Source organism: Hemibagrus wyckioides, linkage group LG02, assembly GCF_019097595.1.
Source record: "Hemibagrus wyckioides isolate EC202008001 linkage group LG02, SWU_Hwy_1.0, whole genome shotgun sequence".
Taxonomy (NCBI): Eukaryota; Metazoa; Chordata; class Actinopteri; order Siluriformes; family Bagridae; genus Hemibagrus; species Hemibagrus wyckioides.
In genome coordinates, this window is record NC_080711.1 from 25,706,909 (window position 1) to 25,729,554 (window position 22,646).

The window sequence follows — 22,646 nt, forward strand, 5'->3', positions numbered from 1 at the left end:
CACACAAAACATTTGCAAGCATATAGCGAGATGGAGTTGGGGTAAATTGGCAGAAATCTCACATTTATAGTGAGTACTGTGTGTGTGTGTGTGTGTGTGTTTCTTGCCCGAGCGTTTGGGAGACAAAAAAACACAAAGTGTACCCGGAACACTCGGGACAGAGACACGACAAGAACTGGGCTGCTGGAGAATTCTGCTTCCCTTTCCCCAAAAGCAGCCAATGTAGGATGGAATCATCAGAGACTGGACTTGATCAAAACGGTCAATCACCATACTAGTATTTCTAGTGCTGAGAATTCGTTTATCAACAGACAGAACAGCCGAATGATGGAGTCTGTTCTGATAAAAGTCTAACTTTTAATATTTAATGTTAACACAGTTGATAAAAGTCGCTAACAAATGTATGTTGTGTGAAAAAGGAGGCCCACGGTCTCTGATTCTGAAAACCCCTGACATACAGGACCCTTTAGAATATTATTCCATACCCAAAACGTACAAAAGCCTTAAATTAAATCATCCTAAAGATAGATCTAAATAAAATATAAAGTGTTAAAGCACTAAGACATTACAGTCTGAACATCATGACTTTCTATTATTCACCTAATGCAGTATTTTAAGTTAAAATACAGACGTGGTTTAGGTGAACAATGGACCAGAACAATAACATTGTTGTGTTTTCTGACCGTTTTTTTTTTTTATTGCTGTCCCTCTCAAGGTCTGTAAGGTGTTTAGTCACGTGGTGTGAAAGCGGCGCTGCGCAGACCGACAGGTGTAGAACATTACAGTATCGCGAGAGCGGCTCTAGAGCATATTCCAGCGCATACTCTCGCGGTATTGTGTGTGTGTGTGAGAGAGAGGGGGGAGAGAGAGAGAGAGAGAGAGAGAGGTTCGTGTCTGTGTGTGTGAGAGAGAGAGGGGGGGGGAGAGAGAGAGAGAGAGAGAGAGCGAGAGAGAGAGAGAGAGAGAGAAGTTCGTGTGTGTGTGTGTGTGTGTGTGAGAGAGAGGGGGAGAGAGAGAGAGAGGTTCGTGTGTGTGTGTGAGAGAGAGAGAGAGAGAGAGGGGGAGAGAGAAAGAGAGATGTGTGTATGTGTGTGTGAGAGAGAGAGAGAGAGAGAGAGGGAGAGAGAGAGAGGGAGAGAGAGAGAGAGAGAGAGAAGTTCGTGTGTGTGTGTGTGAGAGAGAGAGAGAGAGAGAGAGAGAGAGAGGTTCGTGTGTGAGAGAGAGAGAGAGAGGTTCGTGTGTGTGAGAGAGAGAGAGAGGTTCGTGTGTGTGAGAGAGAGAGAGAGAGAGAGAGAGAGGTTCGTGTGTGTGAGAGAGAGAGAGAGAGAGAGAGAGAGAGGTTCGTGTGTGAGAGAGAGAGAGAGAGAGAGAGGTTCGTGTGTGTGTGAGAGAGAGAGAGAGAGAGAGAGAGAGAGAGTGTTTGTCTTTTGGAACTAATGCTCCAAACATTACTGACAGATGTTTCATTTAAAGAGAAGTTTAAAGAATTTTTTAATATAAAAAGTGATTGGAGTCAAACCCAAACTCCGCTCCTTTATTCTCTACCATTTAAAGATCTTTATAAAGAGATGTTTAAACTGAGTGAGTGGTCAGAAGTGTTTCCTGCAGAACTGGGTTTGGATGAACCGCTGTTCTGTAAGTCATTGTGGCTGTGTGGACAGCAGGGGGCGCTGTGTATCACCTGCAGATCTTCACACGTGCACTGAACACAGACTTACATCAATGCTCTACAATCAGCAGTCCTCCAGGACACAGAGCCTCAGAGCTCAGGTTTGGAGTGTGAGAGGAAAACCGGCGTTCCTGCGCAAGACTCGGACGCCATGACCAACCCTGTAAATTTGAGGCAAATCTGAAATGGTCAAATTTTTCACCCAAAAAATCACAAAGGCTAAACTGACCCCTTCCTGTTTTTCGGGGTGAAATTTCTGACTTTCTCAGATTTTCCCCAAAGTCACACTGTAGGTTCCTGAGGTCCAGACAAACAGGAGTGCACTTTGTTTTGTCCAGTCAGTCTCTCACCCTGAGATACAAGACTTTCAGTTTGAATATTTTCTGGATAATTACATGCACTGGACTTTCCCTGAGTGTTTTTTTTTCCAGAGCTTTCTGGTCATTAGCTTGCATCTTATTCCCTTTCTCCCTCCTGCAGCTTAAATAACCTGATTATTATCAAAAATTTATATTTAACAAACATGGAGAGTTTTCCCAGACTAACAAAAAACAGGGGGGAAAATGATTGAAAAATATGAAGCGTGAAAGCTTGATCTCTGCAGTGGGAGAGTAACAGGACGAAACACCGTGCAGAACGTTTGGAGTGTGTGAGGAAAAGAAAAACTGTACGTCTGTCTCAGTGACCCACAGTGTGGAGAGGAGAGTGTGATGTTCTCGGATCTTCTCTAAATTCCACGGTTGCTAACTAAAGCTGAAACGTAACCCGGAGCTGCTTTTGTTTTCCTTTCACACTCCACACCTGAGACCTGAGACTTCCTCTCTCACCATGTTCCGGTCAGGAATAACACACGCTTCTTTAAAACACTAAACCTGGTGAGACTTCACTCAGGGAAATATTTAGAACTATGAGGAAAGGGAATCTGACAGGATTTTGGTGTCCAGGTGAGATTTTGGAAGTGGGATGTGACTTCGGGAAACAGAGACAGGAAATAGACTGAACATGGAAATTTTAAGGATATATCTTTAACCCTAGCTTCGGGGGGGGGGGGGGGGGGGCATACAGCATTACTGAAAACACACAAGAAGATTCTTTGCCAGGTTTATTCTGCTCTACATGATAAGTGTGTAATAAGTGTACACACACACACACACACACACACACACACTGAGGAAATGCTCTAAAACCCTGTGGGCTCTCCAGCAGAATCTACACACACACACACTATCTGATAAGTGATTATTTATTAAGTGTTTGATGCAACTGGGTCCAGAGGAGAGCTTGGTCCAGTACCTCGCTGGAACACGGTGAAGGTGAACACTGATCTCAGTGCATCTCCTCTGCAGGACACGTGATAAAGCTGACTGATCCAAGAGCAGAACCTTTCTATTCACACACTTACAGACTGATTACAGAGGGCGGTGGGGGCAGGACAGAGACGTCCCTCAGAGACATGGTATAAAACACAAACTAAACTGCACAGGTCAGAGAAAGGAGCTTCACACGCTTCACATCACACTTTTACATCACTCAGGAAAACAAAACCATGAGAAAACACACATGAATGAGAGGTTTCAGTTCATCTGCATCACACACACACTGAGCTCTTCACGCTGTGTGTGTGATAGAAACAAATTTCTATGGAAATGTAGAAATTGCTCTGAGCATGCTCGGTTCTTCATGTTCTCCTGCAGAGGAACATCGTAAGTCCTTGGAGAAATGTTGAAACCATGACTGAGATGTTCAGCTATATGAACACACACACACACACACACACACACATTCATCTGTGTTATATAAAGTTGTTTACATGTTACGTTTTGTACAAGCCTGTGTGTGTGTGTGTGTAGTGTTGATCTATCCATCAATGTCCCAGCTGAAGAGGTGATGCTTGACCAGCATGTCCTGGACACCTTCCTTCAGGGGTCTCTGCTCCTTTTCCTACAGAAACATAGAGAACATGATGTGGTGTGCTCTCTCTCTCACACACACACACACACACACACACACACACTGCAGCAGTAAAGATTCGGCACTGTCCACTAGCTATATGCTAAAATCTCTGTCACCTCACAGGAGATAAGACAGCGTCATGCTGTCAGTAATTTGCAGCACACTCTCCACTACTGCCCACTACTGCCCACATCAGGAAAGGAAATGAATCAACAAACACTGTTAGAGATAAAGGCTGACCTCAACCCCTCATTCAACACAGACAAAAAGAACAGACCACACTGGTCAGATCCTCTCCCTATTTCCTTCCTATTTATATTAGGGCCTGTGCACAAAGACGGTTAACTGAGTTACCATGGTAACAGTCCCTAAATGTTCCAAAGTTAATACAGATAAAGTAAAAATAAAATAGGGTGAAGAGAGGGAGATGAAGATGAAGCAGAGTGAAGAGAGGAAGATGAAGATGAAGCAGAGTGAAGAGAGGAAGATGAAGATGAAGCAGAGTGAAGAGAGGAAGATGAAGATGATAACAGCAAATAAACAGTATGCTGTGGGTAAGGGGGTGCGTTTACTTTCGCAGCCACACCGAGATGAGGCGGGGAGCTGACATGATTGTACAGCGTAATTCTAACCCCTCCTACTCACAGTGTTAACCCCTCCCATGTGCTGCTCCACACTCTGCAGTGATACTTTAACTAGAGGGCTGAAGTATATTTATTAAAGGGGCGGGGCTACAGAGTGGGTGGGGCATGAGCAACTTAAACTCTGGAGAAGACAGAAGGAGGCAACAGGGAGAATGGATGTGTCCCAAAGCCATGCCCACTACCAGCACAGGCAGAATCAAACACACACACACTCACCAACACACACACTCACCAACACACACTCACCCACACACACTCACCAACACACACTCACCAACACACACACACACTCACACAGACACACTCACCCACACACACTCACCCACACACACTCACCCACACACACTCACCAACACACACTCACCAACACACACTCACCCTCACACACACTCACCCTCACACACACACACTCACCCACACACACTCACCCACACACACACTCACCCACACACACTCACCAACACACACACACACTCACCCACACACACTCACCCACACACACTCACCCACACACACTCACCCACACACACTCACCCACACACACTCACCCACACACACTCACCCTCACACACTCACCCTCACACACACTCACCCTCACACACTCACCCTCACACACACTCACCAACACACACTCACCCACACACACTCACCCACACACACTCACCCACACACACTCACCCACACACACTCACCCACACACACACACACTCACACACACACACACACACTCACCCACACACACTCACCCACACTCACCCACACACACTCACCCACACACACTCACACTCACCAACACACACACTCACCAACACACACACTCACCAACACACACACTCACCAACACACACACACTCACCAACACACACACACTCACCAACACACACACACTCACCAACACACACTCACCCACACACACTCACCCACACACACTCACCCACACACACACTCACCCACACACACTCACCCACACACACACTCACCCACACACACACTCACCCACACACACACTCACCCACACACACACACACACACACTCACCCACACACACGCACTCACCCACTCACACACGCACTCACCCACCCGCACACGCACTCACCCACCCGCACACGCACTCACCCACACACACACACACCAACACACACACTCACCAACACACACTCACCCACACGCACTCCCACACACGCACTCGCCCACACACGCACTCACCCGCACTCACCCACACACGCACTCGCCCACACACGCACTCGCGCAGTCGCGCAGTCGCCCACGCGCGCGCGCACTCACCCACACACACCCACACGTGAACTCACACACACACCCACACGCGCACCCACACACGCACTCACACGCGGGCACTCACCCACATGCACTCGCCCGCGCGCGCACTCGCCCACGCGCGCACTCGCGCACTCACCCACACGCGCACTCGCCCACGCGTGCACTCACACACGCGCACTCACACACACGCGCACTCACACACGCGCACTCACACACGCGCACTCACACACGCGCACTCACACACGCGCACTCACACACGCGCACTCACACACATACTCTCTACTGTGGACAGATTGAGTTTATTTACTTTCAGTCTAAGCTTTGGGTTCTGTTCATTACTGACAAAAGGAGAGCCAGATCAGAGCACGTTCTCCCACACAGCATTGTGTGTGTGTGTGTGTATTTAGGAGTTAGCTGTAAAACACAGTGAGGGTCTATTCAGTCAAACAAAGTGTGTTAGAGAGCTGAGAGAAGAGAGCTTTAAATCTCATCATGGAGAAGTTTTTAGTAGAACTCCAATGAGATGAACAGAACACAAGGTCCGACTCATTTTACCTAAAGATCCCAACTAAAGAGGTGATGTTGCACCAAGACGTCCACCACTTCTGCTTTCAGAATGGGAGACTTCTGGAACAGCGCACACACACACAAACACACACACACAAACACACACACACACACACAATCCCATGCTCAGTGTGTGTGGATGTGTTTGTGTGGAATACCCCGGGACATGTGATGATGATGATGATGATGATGGTGGTGATGATGATGGTGATAGTGATGATGATGATGGTGGTGAAGATAGTGGTGATGATGGTGATAGTGATGATGGTGATAGTGATGATGATGATAGTGATGATGATGATAGTGATGATGATGGTGATAGTGATGATGATGGTGATAGTGATGATGGTGATGATGATGGTGGTGATAGTGATGATGGTGATGATGGTGATAGTGATGATGGTGATAGTGATGATGATGATAGTGATGATGATGATGATGATGGTGGTGATAGTGATGATGATCATAGTGATGATGGTGATGATGGTGATAGTGATGATGATGATGGTGATGATGGTGATAGTGATGATGATGATGGTGATAGTGGTGAAGGTGATGGTGATAGTGATGATGATGGTGATGATGGTGGTGAAGGTGATGGTGATAGTGATGATGGTGATAGTGATGATGGTGATGATGGTGATAGTGATGATGGTGGTGATGATGATGAGGGTGATGATGGTGGTGAAGGTGATGGTGATAGTGATGGTGGTGATGATGGTGATAGTGATGATGGTGGTGATGATGATGAGGGTGATGATGGTCATAGTGATGATGGTGATGATGGTGATAGTGATGATGATGGTGATAGTGATGATGATGGTGATGATAGTGATGATGATGGTGATAGTGATGATGGTGATAGTGATAAAGGTGATAGTGATGGTGATGATGGTGATAGTGATGGTGATGATGGTGATGGTCATAGTGATGATGGTGATGATGGTGGTGATAGTGGTGATGGTGATGAAGGTGATGGTGATAGTGATGATGATGATGGTGATAGTGATGATGGTGATCGTGATGATGGTGATGATGGTGATCGTGATGATGGTGATAGTGATAGTGGTGATCGTGATGGTGGTGATGATGGTGATTGTGATGATGGTGATGATGATGATGGTGGTGATGGTGAAAGTGATAGTGGTGATGGTGATGGTGGTGATGATGGTGAGTGATGGTGATGATGATAGTGATGGTGGTGATGATGGTGATAGTGATGATGATGGTGATGGTGATAGTGATAGTGGTGATGATGGTGATAGTGATGTTGGTGATGGTGATAGTGATGTTGGTGATGGTGATAGTGATGATGGTGATGGTGATAGTGATGATGATGATGGTGATAGTGATGATGATGATGGTGATAGTGATGATGATGATGGTGATAGTGATGATGATGATGGTGATAGTGATGATGATGATGGTGATAGTGGTGATGGTGATAGTGATAGTGATGATGATGATGGTGATAGTGGTGATGGTGATAGTGATGATGGTGATGGTGATGATGGTGATAGTGGTGATGGTAGTGATGATGGTGATGGTGATAGTGGTGATGGTAGTGATGATGGTGATAGTGGTGATGGTAGTGATGATGGTGATAGTGGTGATGGTAGTGATGATGGTGATGGTAGTGATGATGGTTATAGTGGTGATGGTGATGATAGTGCTGATTATGGTAGTGATGATGGTGATAGTGATGATGGTGGTGATGGTGATGATGGTGATAGTGGTGATGGTGATGATGGTGATAGTGGTGATGATGGTGATGGTGATGGTGGTGATAGTGATGATGGTGATAGTGGTGGTGATGGTGATGGTGGTGATAGTGATGATGGTGATAGTGATGATGATGGTGGTGATGGTGATGATGGTGATAGTGGTGATGGTGATGATGGTAGTGGTGATGGTGATGATGGTGATGATGGTGATAGTGATGGTGATGATGGTGATGGTGATGATGAAGGAAAGTCACCTCTTTTTTGGCAGGAAGTTCACAGTCCTGAGAGAGACTAAAGGAAAACTTGGACAAAACTCTGAAACAGAGAAACAGACCAGATTCACACAGACTTAGGGAGGAGATGATTGTTTTGTAATATTTATACATTTAATCTCTGTTTTCTGGACCAACAGTGTGGTCAGCAGAGGGCAGTGTAGAGTTTCTCAGAAAGATTCTCATGAATATTAATGACATTACTGTCCCCTGGTGTGTAACAGCTGCTGTCTAAAGAGTTTCATTCAATCATTATTCTTCTAAATTTAACAACAATGCTGTTGGACTCTCAAATCTGATTGGTCAGAAAGTGTGTCATAAGTGTGTGTGTGTGTGTGTGTGTGTGTGTGTGTGGTTTACCGGAGCTCACACTTGATCTGCACCCAGCCAGGACTGCGCAGGAAAGACCAGGGCTGATACCACTTCTCTACTGTTGAGATACTGGAACACAGAACCTCCAACCACAAGTGCAGAACCTGCTCACTGTAACACACACACACACACAGGGATTAGATGAGAGATAGAGAGAGAAAAACAGAGGGATAAGAGGAGAGATGTACATACTTTAGTCCTACACATATGAGTGAGCGGAACTTGACATCCATCTGAGCATGTGCAGTGTCATGACTCATATTAACACTCTGTACAGCCTGGAGAGGGCGAGAGAGAGAGAGAGAGAGAAACATGACTAAGGTGAACCAGGAGCATCTTTACAATCATACCAGGACCTACAGGTTTATTTAAACCCTGTCAATGTTACCATGACAACCAAATATTTTAAGTACTCCACTTCCACATTCTCATCCCCTGAACATATGGATATAAAAAAGTGACCCCGAACAACTGACTCACTCTGTACAGCAGCTCCTCAGGAGTCAGAACCTTCCCATCTTCATCCAACCTGGAGATAGAGAGACAGAGAGGGAGAGAGAGGGAGTGAGAGAGAGAGAGAGAGAGAGAGAGAGAGAGAGAGAGGTGTGTGTGTGTGTGTGAGAGAGAGAGAGAGAGAGAGAGAGAGAGAGAGAGACAGGTGTGTGTGTGTGAGAGACAGAGAGAGAGAGACAGAGAGGGATTGAGAGAGAGAGAGAGAGAGAGAGAGAGAGGTGTGTGTGAGAGAGAGAGAGAGAGAGACAGGTGTGTGTGTGTGAGAGACAGAGAGAGAGAGAAAGAGGGAGGGAGGGAAGGAGAGTGTGTGTGTGAGGGAGTGAGAGAGAGTGACAGAGAGGGAGTGAGAGAGAGTGAGAGAGAAAGAGGGAGGGAGGGAAGGAGAGTGTGTGTGTGAGAGAGAGAGAGAGAGAGACAGAGTGACACAGAGGGAGAGAGAGAGAGAGGGAGTGAAAGAGAGTGACAGAGGGAGTGAGAGAGAGTGACAGAGAGAGAGAGAGAGAGAGAGAAAGAGGGAGGGAGGGAAGGAGAGTGTGTGTGAGAGAGAGAGAGAGAGAGAGAGAGAGAGAGAGAGCATATGATGAGTATGAGATGATTGTGAGAAGTTGACTTGTGCTGTGTGGGCGGGGCTAAACTCTCACCTGTAGGTTTTACACAACACCAGTCTGGAGTAAACCGAGTTAAAGTCTCTCTCCACCTCCCGGCTCGCTGCCTGCCGTCAGACAACAACAGTTAACACACACACACACACACACTTGTGTGAATTAAGCAGACAGTGATGTGAATTCTTAATTCTGGTACCTCCTCGATGAAGAGCCAGGGGTGGCAGGGCCCACCCAGTATAGAGGGCTTCTTCAGACCGTGCTGGAAAATGGCCTTTAGAGCAGGACACAATGTTCCTCGCACCAAATCAGTTACAGCCTCTGTTACAGAGTCATCACCTGCCAGAGAGTACTGACACACACACACACACTTTCATTATACTTAAAACACTTTACACAAACCTAGTGGTTTATTCACCAAATTACCTCTTTACTCCGTTCATCCAGGATTTCCACAAACTTTGCCGGAAACCAACCTGGAAGGACACAGAGCAGCAGGTTAAACAGAGACACACAGCATGAGGTATGTGTGTGTGTGTGTGTAGAGGTGTGTGTGTGTGTGTGTAGAGGTGTGTGTGTGTGTGTGTAGAGGTGTGTGTGTGTGTGTGTGTAGAGGTGTGTGTGTGTGTGTAGGGTGCTCTACAGTGGTGATGAGGTGTGTGTGTGTGTGTCTGTGTGTGTTCTACAGTGCATACCCCTCAGACCGTTCAGCTCTCCCACCCAGCAGTGCTCGTCCTTCTGCGAGACGATCTGAGAGAGCAGAGACCAAATAACACACTGCCATGAGAATATCAGGAACTTTTACTGTGGATATGATCAGGGAATTCCATCTCCCCAACTTCACACTCGGATAATATTCACTATCGAACATCTCACACTGGTGAAAATTAGGGATGCCACAATACTCAATATAATATTGAAGCGTTTGGTACGACCTCCACGATTCAATACACAAACCGTGTTTTTTTTGGTTTTTCATTTAAATAATAATAAGCATGTGTTTTATTACTCTCTGAACTTCCTGTTTGTGTTTATTACTCTCTGAACTTCCTGTTTGTGTTTATTACTCTCTGAACTTCCTGTTTGTGTTTATTACTCTCTGAACTTCCTGTTTGTGTTTATTACTCTCTGAACTTCCTGTTTGTGTTTATTACTCTCTGAACTTCCTGTTTGTGTTTATTACTCTCTGAACTTCCTGTTTGTGTTTATTACTCTCTGAACTTCCTGTTTGTGTTTATTACTCTCTGTACCTCCTGTTTGTGTTTATTACTCTCTGAACTTCCTGTTTGTGTTTGCCTATACTGTATGCCTAGGTGCTGAGACAGACACGCCTCTCTGTGAGTAAATATCCAATCAGTGAGCGCTAAAGTTAGGGGCGGTGATCATGCTTGTGATGCTGGTGTCAGATTTCACTCTAACCCTGGAGAGAGGTGAAGTGAGACAGAAACACGAGGAAGCTCCGTCTCAGATCTGTGGTGTGGGAACATTTCGGATTTGTTGTTGACTATGATGGAGATGAAACAAAAACTCTAAACAAAACATGGCTGTGTTTATGCTAGGGTTGCATGATTATGACAAAAATCATAATTGTCGATTATTCCCTTGAAATTGTAATTACGATTATCACAATTTACATTAAATGGTGTTTTGAATAGCTTTATATCATTGTTTGAAGCAACTGCATGCCATATTTTATAAATATTTGTTATCTTGGTGACTTTTCTATCCTATTTCTTTGAGGGTGGAATCATCAGAGAGTATCTCCGAGACTTGATGGTCAATCACCATACTAGTATTTCTAGTGCTGAGAATTCCTTTATCAACAGACAGAACAGCCGAATGATGGAGTCTGTTCTGGGTCCATTGTTCACCTAAACCATGTCTGTATTTTAACTTAAAATACTGCATTAGGTGAATAATAGAAAGTCATGATGTTCAGACTGTAATGTCTTAGTGCTTTAACACTTTATATTTTATTTAGATCTATCTTTAGGATGATTTAATTTAAGGCTTTTGTACGTTTTGGGTATGGAATAATATTCTAAAGGGTCCTGTATGTCAGGGGTTTTCAGAATCAGAGACCGTGGGCCTCCTTTTTCACACAACATACATTTGTTAGCGACTTTTATCAACTGTGTTAACATTAAATATTAAAAGTTAGACTTTTATCTGAATAATAACATTGTTGTGTTTTCTGACCGTTTTTTTTTTTATTGAAATGAACATGACGAGCTAGTGGATAATCGGGGTGTTGATAAGGACACACCTACAGACTATTAGGCCAATTAAAAGTCTTTATTCGTCCCTCATAATGTAACCTGCAATAAACACCCCTTAAGCAAGCAGAATAATGTAAGTAGATTTTTTTTGTAATCGCAGCTTTGAACGATTACGTAATCGTGGCATCCGTAATCGTAATCACCATTAGAAAATCCATTAATTGTGCAGCCCTAGTTTAAGCACTGTTACACACGAGTTACCTACACACATGGAAATACTTCCAACATGACCAAACATCTGCAGCTCCATCACCCCGAGATATCACTGTGTGGAAGCAGGATGGCAGAGCAGGTAACACAGGAACCCAAAAAGTAACAGTCCCCTATCTGATTCCTTCCAGCATTCATGCATTTGCACGGTACACACTACCGACACGTCCTTTTTTTTTTTTAGCACCGAGGTAATTCCCGACCTCTATGAAAAGATGTGCAAAAAAAACTAAAACAAAATGGCTAAGGCACAAAGCCTCGCTCTAATATCAGATAGTTGGGCCTCAGGGGCAACAGAGAGTTATCTCACCGTGACTGGTCATTACGTTAGACTGGGGAAAAAAAGAGCACCGTACTCCAAACCCGTCTCCTCTGTGAAAGTCATACAAGCGCTAATTTATATCTCAATATTTTCAAGTAGATTTTTGCATTTAAGTAAAATAAAGAGAATTGCAACTAAAACCAGTTTTTATTTATTTTTAACATACTTACTGTTCCTGTCATCTAAGCAAAGAATAATGGAAAAAAAACCAAGCCATCCGAACCGAACCGAACACCATGGATAAAAAAACGCAGTACGTATTGAACCATGGGTTAACTGTATTGTTTCATCCCTAGTGAAAATGCAGCATTTTTTCCTTTTATTGCTGCATTTGAAAAAGAATTTTTAAAAAAACAGTGAAATAATAGTGAATGTCACTGGTGTTTGATTTGGTTTTCCACAACTTACTGTAATAATGTCATTTTTTCTGAAACCCAGCTCATCGTCGTCATGGCGCTCGAAATCCAGTAGCGCTTTAGCCCGCCTCCTGCGGTTCCGAGACACCACCAGGAAGTTCTCGTGGTCACGCTGATGACTCTCCATGGAATAGTCTGGAGTCAGGTCCTGATATGTGTGAGGGAGAGAGAGAGAGAGGGGGGGGCACAAAGACAGTTGAATGACCGTAACAATATGGCTGTGGTCAGAACACAAAATGTTAAATTAAAGAACCTGGACAGATCATTTCATCAGAGCAGGAGGACAACAGAGTATAAATACAGAGTGACAATAATAGTGAAGGAAAGTGATTCAATCAGGACAAGCAGCAAGGGGACGTCAGGGACGAGTGCCTGAAAGGTTTAAATATGATTTATGACTCAGAGATGATGATGATGATGATGATGAAGGACTCACCGTGGTGCAGTGGTCAGGGTCTAGACAGTGGAAGTGTTCTGCGGTGCGAGCGATGGCTTCCCTGAGCGCCGCCACCAGCTCAGTCTGTTTAATGTTTTTGGCCTTCAGTGCCTCGGCCTCATCCTCCCCAAACAGCAGGGAGCTCAGAGTGGACTTCCTGCGCAGACTCTGTCTCCGAACCACCTGAAGGAGGAAGAGGAGGAAAAGAACACTGAATATGCTGATAAGTGTAAGTGTGTAAGTGTGTGTGTGTGTGCTTACCTTATTGAGGCTGGTGTTGAGTGTGTGTGAGTTGTTGGAGTTGAGCTGTGTCTGTTCAGCCAGGATGTAGGCCAGGTGTTTGTGTCTCTGAGCGTCCAGTGTGTCCTGAGAGAGTGACCCTGCCAGTCTCACCGCCTCCCCGAGCACCACCGCACCATCCTCCAGCTGACTCGGCAGGTCCGACAGCGTGTTAAAGATGGATGCAGAGTTCTCTGATGACACCAGCTCTTCCTCCTGAGAAGAGACAGTTAGAGCAGGGGTCCCCAACCACCGGGCCGCGGACCGGTACCGGGCCGCAAAGAAACAATAAACTTATAATTTTATTTATAAAACTTAAAATTTTATGTATTTATTTTAAAAATTGCCACTTCCGGCCACGCCTCACTCCCGCGGGTTTTTCCATACATCAGTAATGCCGAGTTCACACTGCACGATTTTAGTCCTGATTTTCAGTTACCGACTACCTTTGCGAAATCGCCGAGAAATGCCCCAAACTGGAGGCAAATCGAAGCTCGTGCGCGGGAGTGACAATCATGCAGTGTGAATGACCAAAGACGCAATCTGAGCGAATCGCATGGCATGCTAAATATCTGGACCTGTCGGCGACTCAAAGTCCCGCAGTGTGAAAGGAGTTCTGACTGAAAAATACCTCGGTGATGACCTACAGCCAATGAGAGAGTGAGATACAGGGCAGTGGTCAGTTCAAGAAGGAGTTATAGACCACAATATCAGCAAGCATGGCTTCACTTGGAGCACATTATAATACTTTAATAGAGTTTATAGGTATCAGAAAATGTCTTAAATATAGGTTATATCAGAACAAATAAGCTTTACAATTACATCAAACAGAAATAAAGCAGAAACGTTTGCTTGACCAGCCACATCAGCAGCAGGACACTGCAAAATTATTCATTTGTTCAATTCTGCAGAACGCAAAATCCTTGTTCCCCACACTGACCATTTGGCTCGTGAACTTTTTGCGGGGTAACATTTAGTCTCATGCAAGAACTCTGATCTCACGTGTGATCTGGTGTTATTTCCTTATTATTTCTCGTGTGCGTTTGGTTGTGAAACACAGTTTGTGGAGCAGACAGAGTTGTGGGTGATTCTTCCTAATTCATGCAGTTTATCTATGATAAAGTTTATAGCATTTTTTCAAAAATCCTTTTTTCCTAAAAAACTGTCCCTTTTTTGTAGTTTTAAATGATTTCTTAATTACAATAAAGAACAAGAACACAATTTAGAGTCATGAAACTAATAAAAAGTCCCCATGTAGTAATACATATCAGTTAAGCTGAAAATTCACTCCCAAAGCCCAAGTGAAGCCCAAGTGAAGCCCAAGTGAAGCCCAAGTGAAGCCCAAGTGAAGCCCAAGTAAAGCCCAAGTGAAGCCCAAGTGAAGCCCAAGTGAAGCCCAAGTGAAGCCCAAGTGAAGCCCAAGTGAAGCCCAAGTGAAGCCCAAGTGAAGCCCAAGTGAAGCCCAAGTGAAGCCCAAGTAAAGCCCAAGTGAAGCCCAAGTGAAGCCCAAGTGAAGCCCAAGTAAAGCCCAAGTGAAGCCCAAGTGAAGCCCAAGTGAAGCCCAAGTGAAGCCCAAGTGAAGCCCAAGTGAAGCCCAAGTAAAGCCCAAGTGAAGCCCAAGTGAAGCCCAAGTGAAGCCCAAGTGAAGCCCAAGTGAAGCCCAAGTGAAGCCCAAGTAAAGCCCAAGTGAAGCCCAAGTGAAGCCCAAGTGAAGCCCAGCTCGGACCAGACCAGATCTGGACTGGATATTTTTTCAAGGGGATTTCCCCCCCGATGCTCCTCTAAGGTTTTCTGATCACTTTACTCCCCATACCGTTAGTCTGCAGACCTCTTGTATTGAGAGAATGTGTTTGAACCTTCACTGCTCCTCCTGTTTATTCCCCGAGCACACACACACGGCCGTATAAAACACTTCCTGACCAGAGGAACCAGAAGAGCGAGATCTCTCTGTACAGAGACTATTATAATAACATCACTATAAAGTCTCTTTATATTCATCTGAACTACAATATCAGGTATCGTAGGGTTTCTGTAGAAATAAAGTAATTAGCGGTTCTAATCTTTCACCAGGTTCACAATGGTAAAAAAAAAAAAAAAACACATTCCAATGGTCAGAGAAGTGGTCAGTGCATAAACCACCATAAATAACCTGAAATAAATGGACTTTACAACAAAAAGCATTTGAATAGTATTTTAAATAATTCTCTGAGTGACCTACAAACCTGAACACAGTGACACACCTACATGTCCAGCAGCCTGAATGTTTCATTAAACCAAGCTTAATGCTTTAGTCACCTGTCCAGTTACCTTTAAATACACCCCATGTGTGGAATGTCCACTCAGATCTCTGAAGCATCACTCATACACACCATTGCTGGTGTTTCTCAGGAAGATTAAGCATTTCATTTCAGCACTTACTGAATGTTAGCTCTCACTCCCTGCAGCTCCATGATGGTTCTAAAGCTAATTACTGCTAGAACGCAGAAACCCATCACCTTCAGTGCTCAGAGGCATTCACTCACCTTGATCTTCAGCATGCCCAGGGTCACCTGGAAAAGCACTATGGAACCCTCATAGAAGAGCAGATCCCAGATCCGGAGAAGAACCCGGATATCCACCACACTTGCAAATGAGGTGAGGAACCAGTGTAGAGTGATGAGGGAAAGTTCTATGGAGAACAACAGAACATGAACAGAGCATGCAGATTAAATTTGATTTATCATATTAAAGTCAACAAAAAACTTTGCTGTTTTAGAGAGTGTGTGTGTGTGAGAGAGAGAGAGAAAAAAAGAGAGACCAATGTCATGCTCTTGCAGCAGGCGGTCCAGCCGGGGCAGGTACTGGACGATGAGCTGGCGCAGTACACGCTGGTCAGTCTGCACACCCAGCAGGGTGGAGGAGAAGTAAGATGGAGGCAGCAGGTCCTCGATTAAAGCACACATCATCCACAGAGCATCTTCTTCCTCCAGGAACAGCAGCAAACAAGACACCACCTACACACACACACACACACACAAAACGTCCATAACAACAATTGAGAGTGTGAGGTTTAGGTCACCATTAGTGAAGAAATGACAGAAAGAAAAAAGACAGACAAACAGACAGACAGACTCACCATGCCGGTGCCTTGACAGTAGCCAATGTCTGGGTAGAGCCAGGCCAGTCCCCTGAGAACCCGCCTGAGGCGTGGAACTCCCACGCTGCTCAGAGTACTGAAACACGCGTTAGTTGGCATGGTGCGGAGAAGATCTTTCTCTATCTGTGGAGAGAACACACACACATGCACGCGCACACACACACACACACACACACACACACACACATATACATACGCCCCTACTGAACACACAGTTACTTAACACACACACTTACTGTGTGTACATTTGTTTGCATGTTGTCCGTTAATCCATGAATAATCTGACCACTGTGTGTGTGTATGAGTGTGTGTAATTGTGAGTGTGTGTGTGTACATCCTGAACGACTGTTGTGGTCATTATACACTGATTAACACTGTGTGTGTGTGAAACTGAGAAACTCCTGGAGTCTGCAGTTTAATCAGGAGTGTGTTTTGATGAGATGGACATCATGAACGTGTCAGCTTGTCAAGACAGGACCTAGCTTTTTTGTCGTCATGGCAACATGACACTAAATTCTGCTTCTCATATGTATATCCATCATTTGTGGATGATGTGCAACATGAGAATTTTGAGCAGAAGAGTGAAGATGAAGAGCAAGGAGCTGCTGTAAGGTGTGTGTGTGTGTATGTACCTGCTTGGCTGCTGTAGTGTCATCGTTGGAGCTGTTCTTGATGATCTCTCTGTAAGAAATATCAGAAGTCCTTTTCTTCTGGAGAGCTCCGGACAGACGCATCCACAACTAACACACACACACACAGAAAAAACCAAGAGAGAGCAGACAGTTACACATACAATTTGCATAACAGCACTAACCTTAAACACACACACACACCTGAGGTCTCATACTGTGCGGTATTCCGGCCAGGACGAGCGAGCGGAGGCGATCGGAGCGGGGCAGGATGGGGGAGATCAGGTCCCAGGTGAGATCTCCCACTGTGTGGTTGTGTGTGAACTCCAGGTGAGCCTGCCAGCGTAGCCTCTGCTGGGGGTCTTCTCTCTGTGGAGCTCCATCACCCCGCAGCCAATCACGTGCCTCCACCCCATCTAACACACACACACACATATATATTAAGGGCTAAGATTCTCCGGAAATGTTTTAGCCTTACAAACAGGGTTACTCTTTAAAAGTAATTTAAAAGAAATAAATAGTGTTTCTTACCATCACTGCTGATCCGGAAGCCGAACTCATCATACTGAGGTTCTGATTCTAGGTTCTGGTCTTTCTGTAAATGTGGACATTAAAATCACATCATTTAATTTAAACAAGAGAGAGAGAGAGAGAGAGAGAGAGAGAGAGAGAGAGATGGAAGAGGGAGGTGAGAAAGAGAGAGAGTGAGAGAGAGGTGTGGGGAATGGAAGAGAGAAGAGAGGGGGGGGCGGAAGAGAGAGAGAGACAGACAGAGACACAGAGAGAGAGAGAGAGAGAGAGAGAGAGAGAGAGAGAGACCTGGTGGTGTTTGGCAAGGATGTCCTGAGGCCACATGCTGGGAGTAAGAGCTGAGAATGGACCTCCAGGAGCTGGAGTGTAGCTACCTGTACACACACACACACAGGATATAGATGAACTACATAAAAGAATTCATTAATATTCATTACTACATGTTTGTGAGACGTCACAGCGCTCCTGATATCTCTAGTACAGCTAGTGGAAGTTCTGTTATCACCAAATCAGGAGAATGAATAAATAAACCAGGTTCAGTGAAGGTGTGGGGGTTTTTAGCTTTGTTAATCTTTCATTTTAATCTGAACACAGAGAAGCAGTTTGGGAGGAAATCAGATCATTAATAATTATATACACAGCTAGCAAAGTTAGTACAGCGTTGTTATGGTTACTGTGTGTGTGTGTGGTTTTATTTCCCCCTCATTATCAGCACAGCTCTGTGCCAGTGATGTGAAGGTGAGTTACCTGACATGGTGGAGGTGTGGAGGAGAGACAGAGGCAGGAGATCTAGATCCAGAGTAAGAGTCACAAAACTCTGAAAACAATCAGCAACACACACACACACACACACACACACACAGTTGATTAACATTATTAGTTTAGTATGGAGGAGAATCACAGAAGCACAAATTAACACCAATAAAGGAGTGAAACCCTTCTGCTGGAGATCTGTAATAGTGCTCACAGGAGACAGACGCAAGACCTATCATGGTCATGTGACCTACTCAGGATTGGCCACACCCACCAATCCAGGATATATTCATGATATGTCAGAAACGTGTACTGGGCCATGAGGGATGATACCACAATATCACCCAGCTGTAGTGACGTGTAAACATGTCCGTGAGACAAGAATCAGGACACGTGGAGAGGCCAGGACACGTGGAGGACAGACAAGAACACATGAAGGAGAGGCGAGGACACGTGGAGGAGAGGCGAGGACACGTGGAGAGGAGAGGCGAGGACACGTGGAGAGGAGAGGCGAGGACACGTGGAGGAGAGGCGAGGACACGTGGAGGAGAGGCGAGGACACGTGGAGTAAAGGGGAGGACACGTGGAGTAAAGGGGAGGACACGTGGAGGAGAGGCGAGGACACGTGGAGGAGAGGCGAGGACACGTGGAGTAAAGGGGAGGACACGTGGAGGAGAGGCGAGGACACGTGGAGAGGAGAGGCGAGGACACGTGGAGAGGAGAGGCGAGGACACGTGGAGAGGAGAGGCGAGGACACGTGGAGAGGAGAGGCGAGGACACGTGGAGAGGAGAGGCGAGGACACGTGGAGAGGAGAGGCGAGGACACGTGGAGGAGAGGCGAGGACACGTGGAGGAGAGGCGAGGACACGTGGAGGAGAGGCGAGGACACGTGGAGAGGAGAGGCGAGGACACGTGGAGAGGAGAGGCGAGGACACGTGGAGAGGAGAGGCGAGGACACGTGGAGAGGAGAGGCGAGGACACGTGGAGAGGAGAGGCGAGGAAACGTGGAGAGGAGAGGCGAGGAAACGTGGAGAGGAGAGGCGAGGACACGTGGAGAGGAGAGGCGAGGACACGTGGAGAGGAGAGGAGAGGAGAGGCGAGGACACGTGGAGAGGAGAGGAGAGGCGAGGACACGTGGAGAGGAGAGGAGAGGCGAGGACACGTGGAGAGGAGAGGAGAGGCGAGGACACGTGGAGAGGAGAGGAGAGGCGAGGACACGTGGAGAAGAGAGGAGAGGCGAGGAAACGTGGAGAGGAGAGGCGAGGAAACGTGGAGAGGAGAGGCGAGGACACGTGGAGAGGAGAGGCGAGGACACGTGGAGAGGAGAGGAGAGGAGAGGCGAGGACACGTGGAGAGGAGAGGAGAGGCGAGGACACGTGGAGAGGAGAGGAGAGGCGAGGACACGTGGAGAGGAGAGGCGAGGACACGTGGAGAGGAGAGGCGAGGACACGTGGAGAGGAGAGGCGAGGACACGTGGAGAGGAGAGGAGAGGAGAGGCGAGGACACGTGGAGAGGAGAGGAGAGGAGAGGCGAGGACACGTGGAGAGGAGAGGAGAGGCGAGGACACGTGGAGAGGAGAGGAGAGGAGAGGCGAGGACACGTGGAGAGGAGAGGAGAGGCGAGGACACGTGGAGAGGAGAGGAGAGGCGAGGACACGTGGAGAGGAGAGGAGAGGCGAGGACACGTGGAGAGGAGAGGAGAGGCGAGGACACGTGGAGAGGAGAGGAGAGGCGAGGACACGTGGAGAGGAGAGGAGAGGCGAGGACACGTGGAGAGGAGAGGAGAGGCGAGGACACGTGGAGAGGAGAGGAGAGGCGAGGACACGTGGAGAGGAGAGGCGAGGACACGTGGAGAGGAGAGGCGAGGACACGTGGAGAGGAGAGGCGAGGAAGACGTGGAGAGGAGAGGCGAGGAAACGTGGAGGACAGGGGAGGACAGGTGCAGAGGAGAGGCGAGGACACGTGGAGGAGAGGCGAGGAAACGTGGAGAGGAGAGGCGAGGACACGTGGAGAGGAGAGGAGAGGAGAGGAGAGGCGAGGACACGTGGAGAGGAGAGGAGAGGAGAGGAGAGGCGAGGACACGTGGAGAGGAGAGGAGAGGCGAGGACACGTGGAGAGGAGAGGAGAGGAGAGGACACGTGGAGAGGAGAGGCGAGGACACGTGGAGAGGAGAGGAGAGGCGAGGACACGTGGAGAGGAGAGGAGAGGCGAGGACACGTGGAGAGGAGAGGCGAGGACACGTGGAGAGGAGAGGCGAGGACACGTGGAGAGGAGAGGCGAGGACACGTGGAGAGGAGAGGCGAGGACACGTGGAGAGGAGAGGCGAGGACACGTGGAGAGGAGAGGCGAGGACACGTGGAGAGGAGAGGGCACATTGATGCGAGAGGGAAGTGTGGAGGAAGAAGTGGGAATGTCGGCCTGGAGCTTGGAATTCCACACTCAATTCACTGGGATTAAACAGAATGGATCTGTTCTACTGTCATACACACACCTCTGGGAGACAAACTGAGTTTTATGTAGAGTCTCAGCAGGATGTACAGATTAGTGTGTGTGTGTGTGTGTGTGTGTGTGTGTGTGTGTGTGTGTGTGTGTCCCACCAAAGACAAACACAACCCAACCTTGCACTACACACAAAGGAATCTTTGCTAACACACAAACCGGATCAATGTTCAACACACACTAAAGCAAATTCACACAAGATTTCACACAACAACAACAACAACAAAGCCAGAGTCCATTTAACATTATTTCAATGTGTTTATGAATATTAACACCCCCTCCACACACACACACACACACACACACACACACACACACAGATTAAGGTGGAACACACTTTGGAAAAAAAAAAATCTAAAATCATCAACAAATGCAGCAGTTTAAACAATTCTTAATTCTGTCTCTACACCTGGACTACACCTCTGTCCACTACACCTCTGTCCACTACACCTGGACTACACCTCTGTCCACTACACCTCTGTCCACTACACCTGGACTACACCTCTGTCCCCTACACCTGGACTACACCTCTGTCCACTACACCTCTGTCCACTACACCTGGACTACACCTCTGTCCACTACACCTCTGTCCACTACACCTCTGTCCACTACACGTGGACTACACCTCTGTCCACTACACCTCTGTCCCCTACACCTGGACTACACCTCTGTCCACTACACCTCTGTCCCCTACACCTGGACTACACCTCTGTCCACTACACCTCTGTCCACTACACCTGGACTACACCTCTGTCCACTACACCTCTGTCCCCTACACCTGGACTACACCTCTGTCCCCTACACCTGGACTACACCTCTGTCCACTACACCTGGACTACACCTCTGTCCACTACACCTCTGTCCCCTACACGTGGACTACACCTGGATTACACCTCTGTCCCCTACACCTGGACTACACCTCTGTCCACTACACCTCTGTCCCCTACACCTGGACTACACCTCTGTCCACTACACCTGGACTACACCTCTGTCCCCTACACCTGGACTACACCTCTGTCCACTACACCTGGACTACACCTCTGTCCACTACACCTCTGTCCACTACACCTGGACTACACCTCCTCCGTGAGTCGTGCTCAGGTAAGCCACAGGTAAACCTTCTGGTTAGAAACACCGAGAGAATCCTAATCATCTCACCAGACATTCATTACAGCAAAATAATTAAGGTAGAAATGCGTAAATACCTCATTAATATTAATGCACAGATTCGCTACTGATTCATTTATTAATGTAAGTTTAAGTGGAATAAATAATATTTAACGCTAAATTATTTTTCCGGTTCCTCTCAGACACCTGCCTCTACCCTGCAAACTAACCTGCTAACTAATGCTAACAGCTAGCATCCTGGCTCCAGAAGAGCAGAATAAAGCCTCACCTTTTACACCATGGCTGCAGTCCGTCTGCACACACCTGCTCTCTGTGTTGGTGTTGGTGTTAATGTTAGTGTTAATGTTAATGTTAGTGTTAAATGGAGATCTTTAACCGCTCCGTTAGCCGATGATGCTAACGCCGAGTCCAGTTCTAACTGTTTTGCGTCACGGA

The 22,646-nt window shown here is 46.7% G+C and overlaps 1 protein-coding gene across 1 annotated transcript; it reads right to left on the bottom strand.

Annotated features, from left to right (window-relative positions):
- Positions 1-2,754: 2,754 nt before the first annotated feature.
- sgsm3 (small G protein signaling modulator 3) lies at positions 2,755-22,641 on the bottom strand. The gene is made up of 21 exons (XM_058409502.1): positions 22,480-22,641; positions 18,580-18,649; positions 18,121-18,206; positions 17,833-17,896; positions 17,506-17,717; positions 17,305-17,412; positions 16,652-16,795; positions 16,334-16,529; positions 16,059-16,204; positions 13,519-13,752; positions 13,258-13,440; positions 12,814-12,969; positions 10,290-10,344; positions 10,021-10,070; positions 9,794-9,946; positions 9,634-9,704; positions 8,960-9,008; positions 8,672-8,757; positions 8,468-8,590; positions 8,090-8,150; positions 2,755-3,610 (listed from the first exon to the last, which is right to left on the bottom strand). The coding sequence occupies exons 2-21, from the start codon at positions 18,584-18,586 to the stop codon at positions 3,527-3,529; spliced, it is 2,268 nt and encodes a 755-aa protein (XP_058265485.1). The 5' UTR covers positions 18,587-18,649; positions 22,480-22,641; the 3' UTR covers positions 2,755-3,526.
- Between the last annotated feature and the right edge of the window lie 5 nt (positions 22,642-22,646).

Excerpts from the sequence above, each read along its gene's own strand:
- sgsm3 (XM_058409502.1), bottom strand. Across the intron at positions 16,796-17,304 it reads ACACTACAGCAGCCAAGCAG|ATAGAGAAAGATCTTCTCCG; the intron begins GTACATACACAC and ends TTCTCTCCACAG. Across the intron at positions 16,530-16,651 it reads ACTGTCAAGGCACCGGCATG|GTGGTGTCTTGTTTGCTGCT; the intron begins GTGAGTCTGTCT and ends GTGTGTGTGTAG.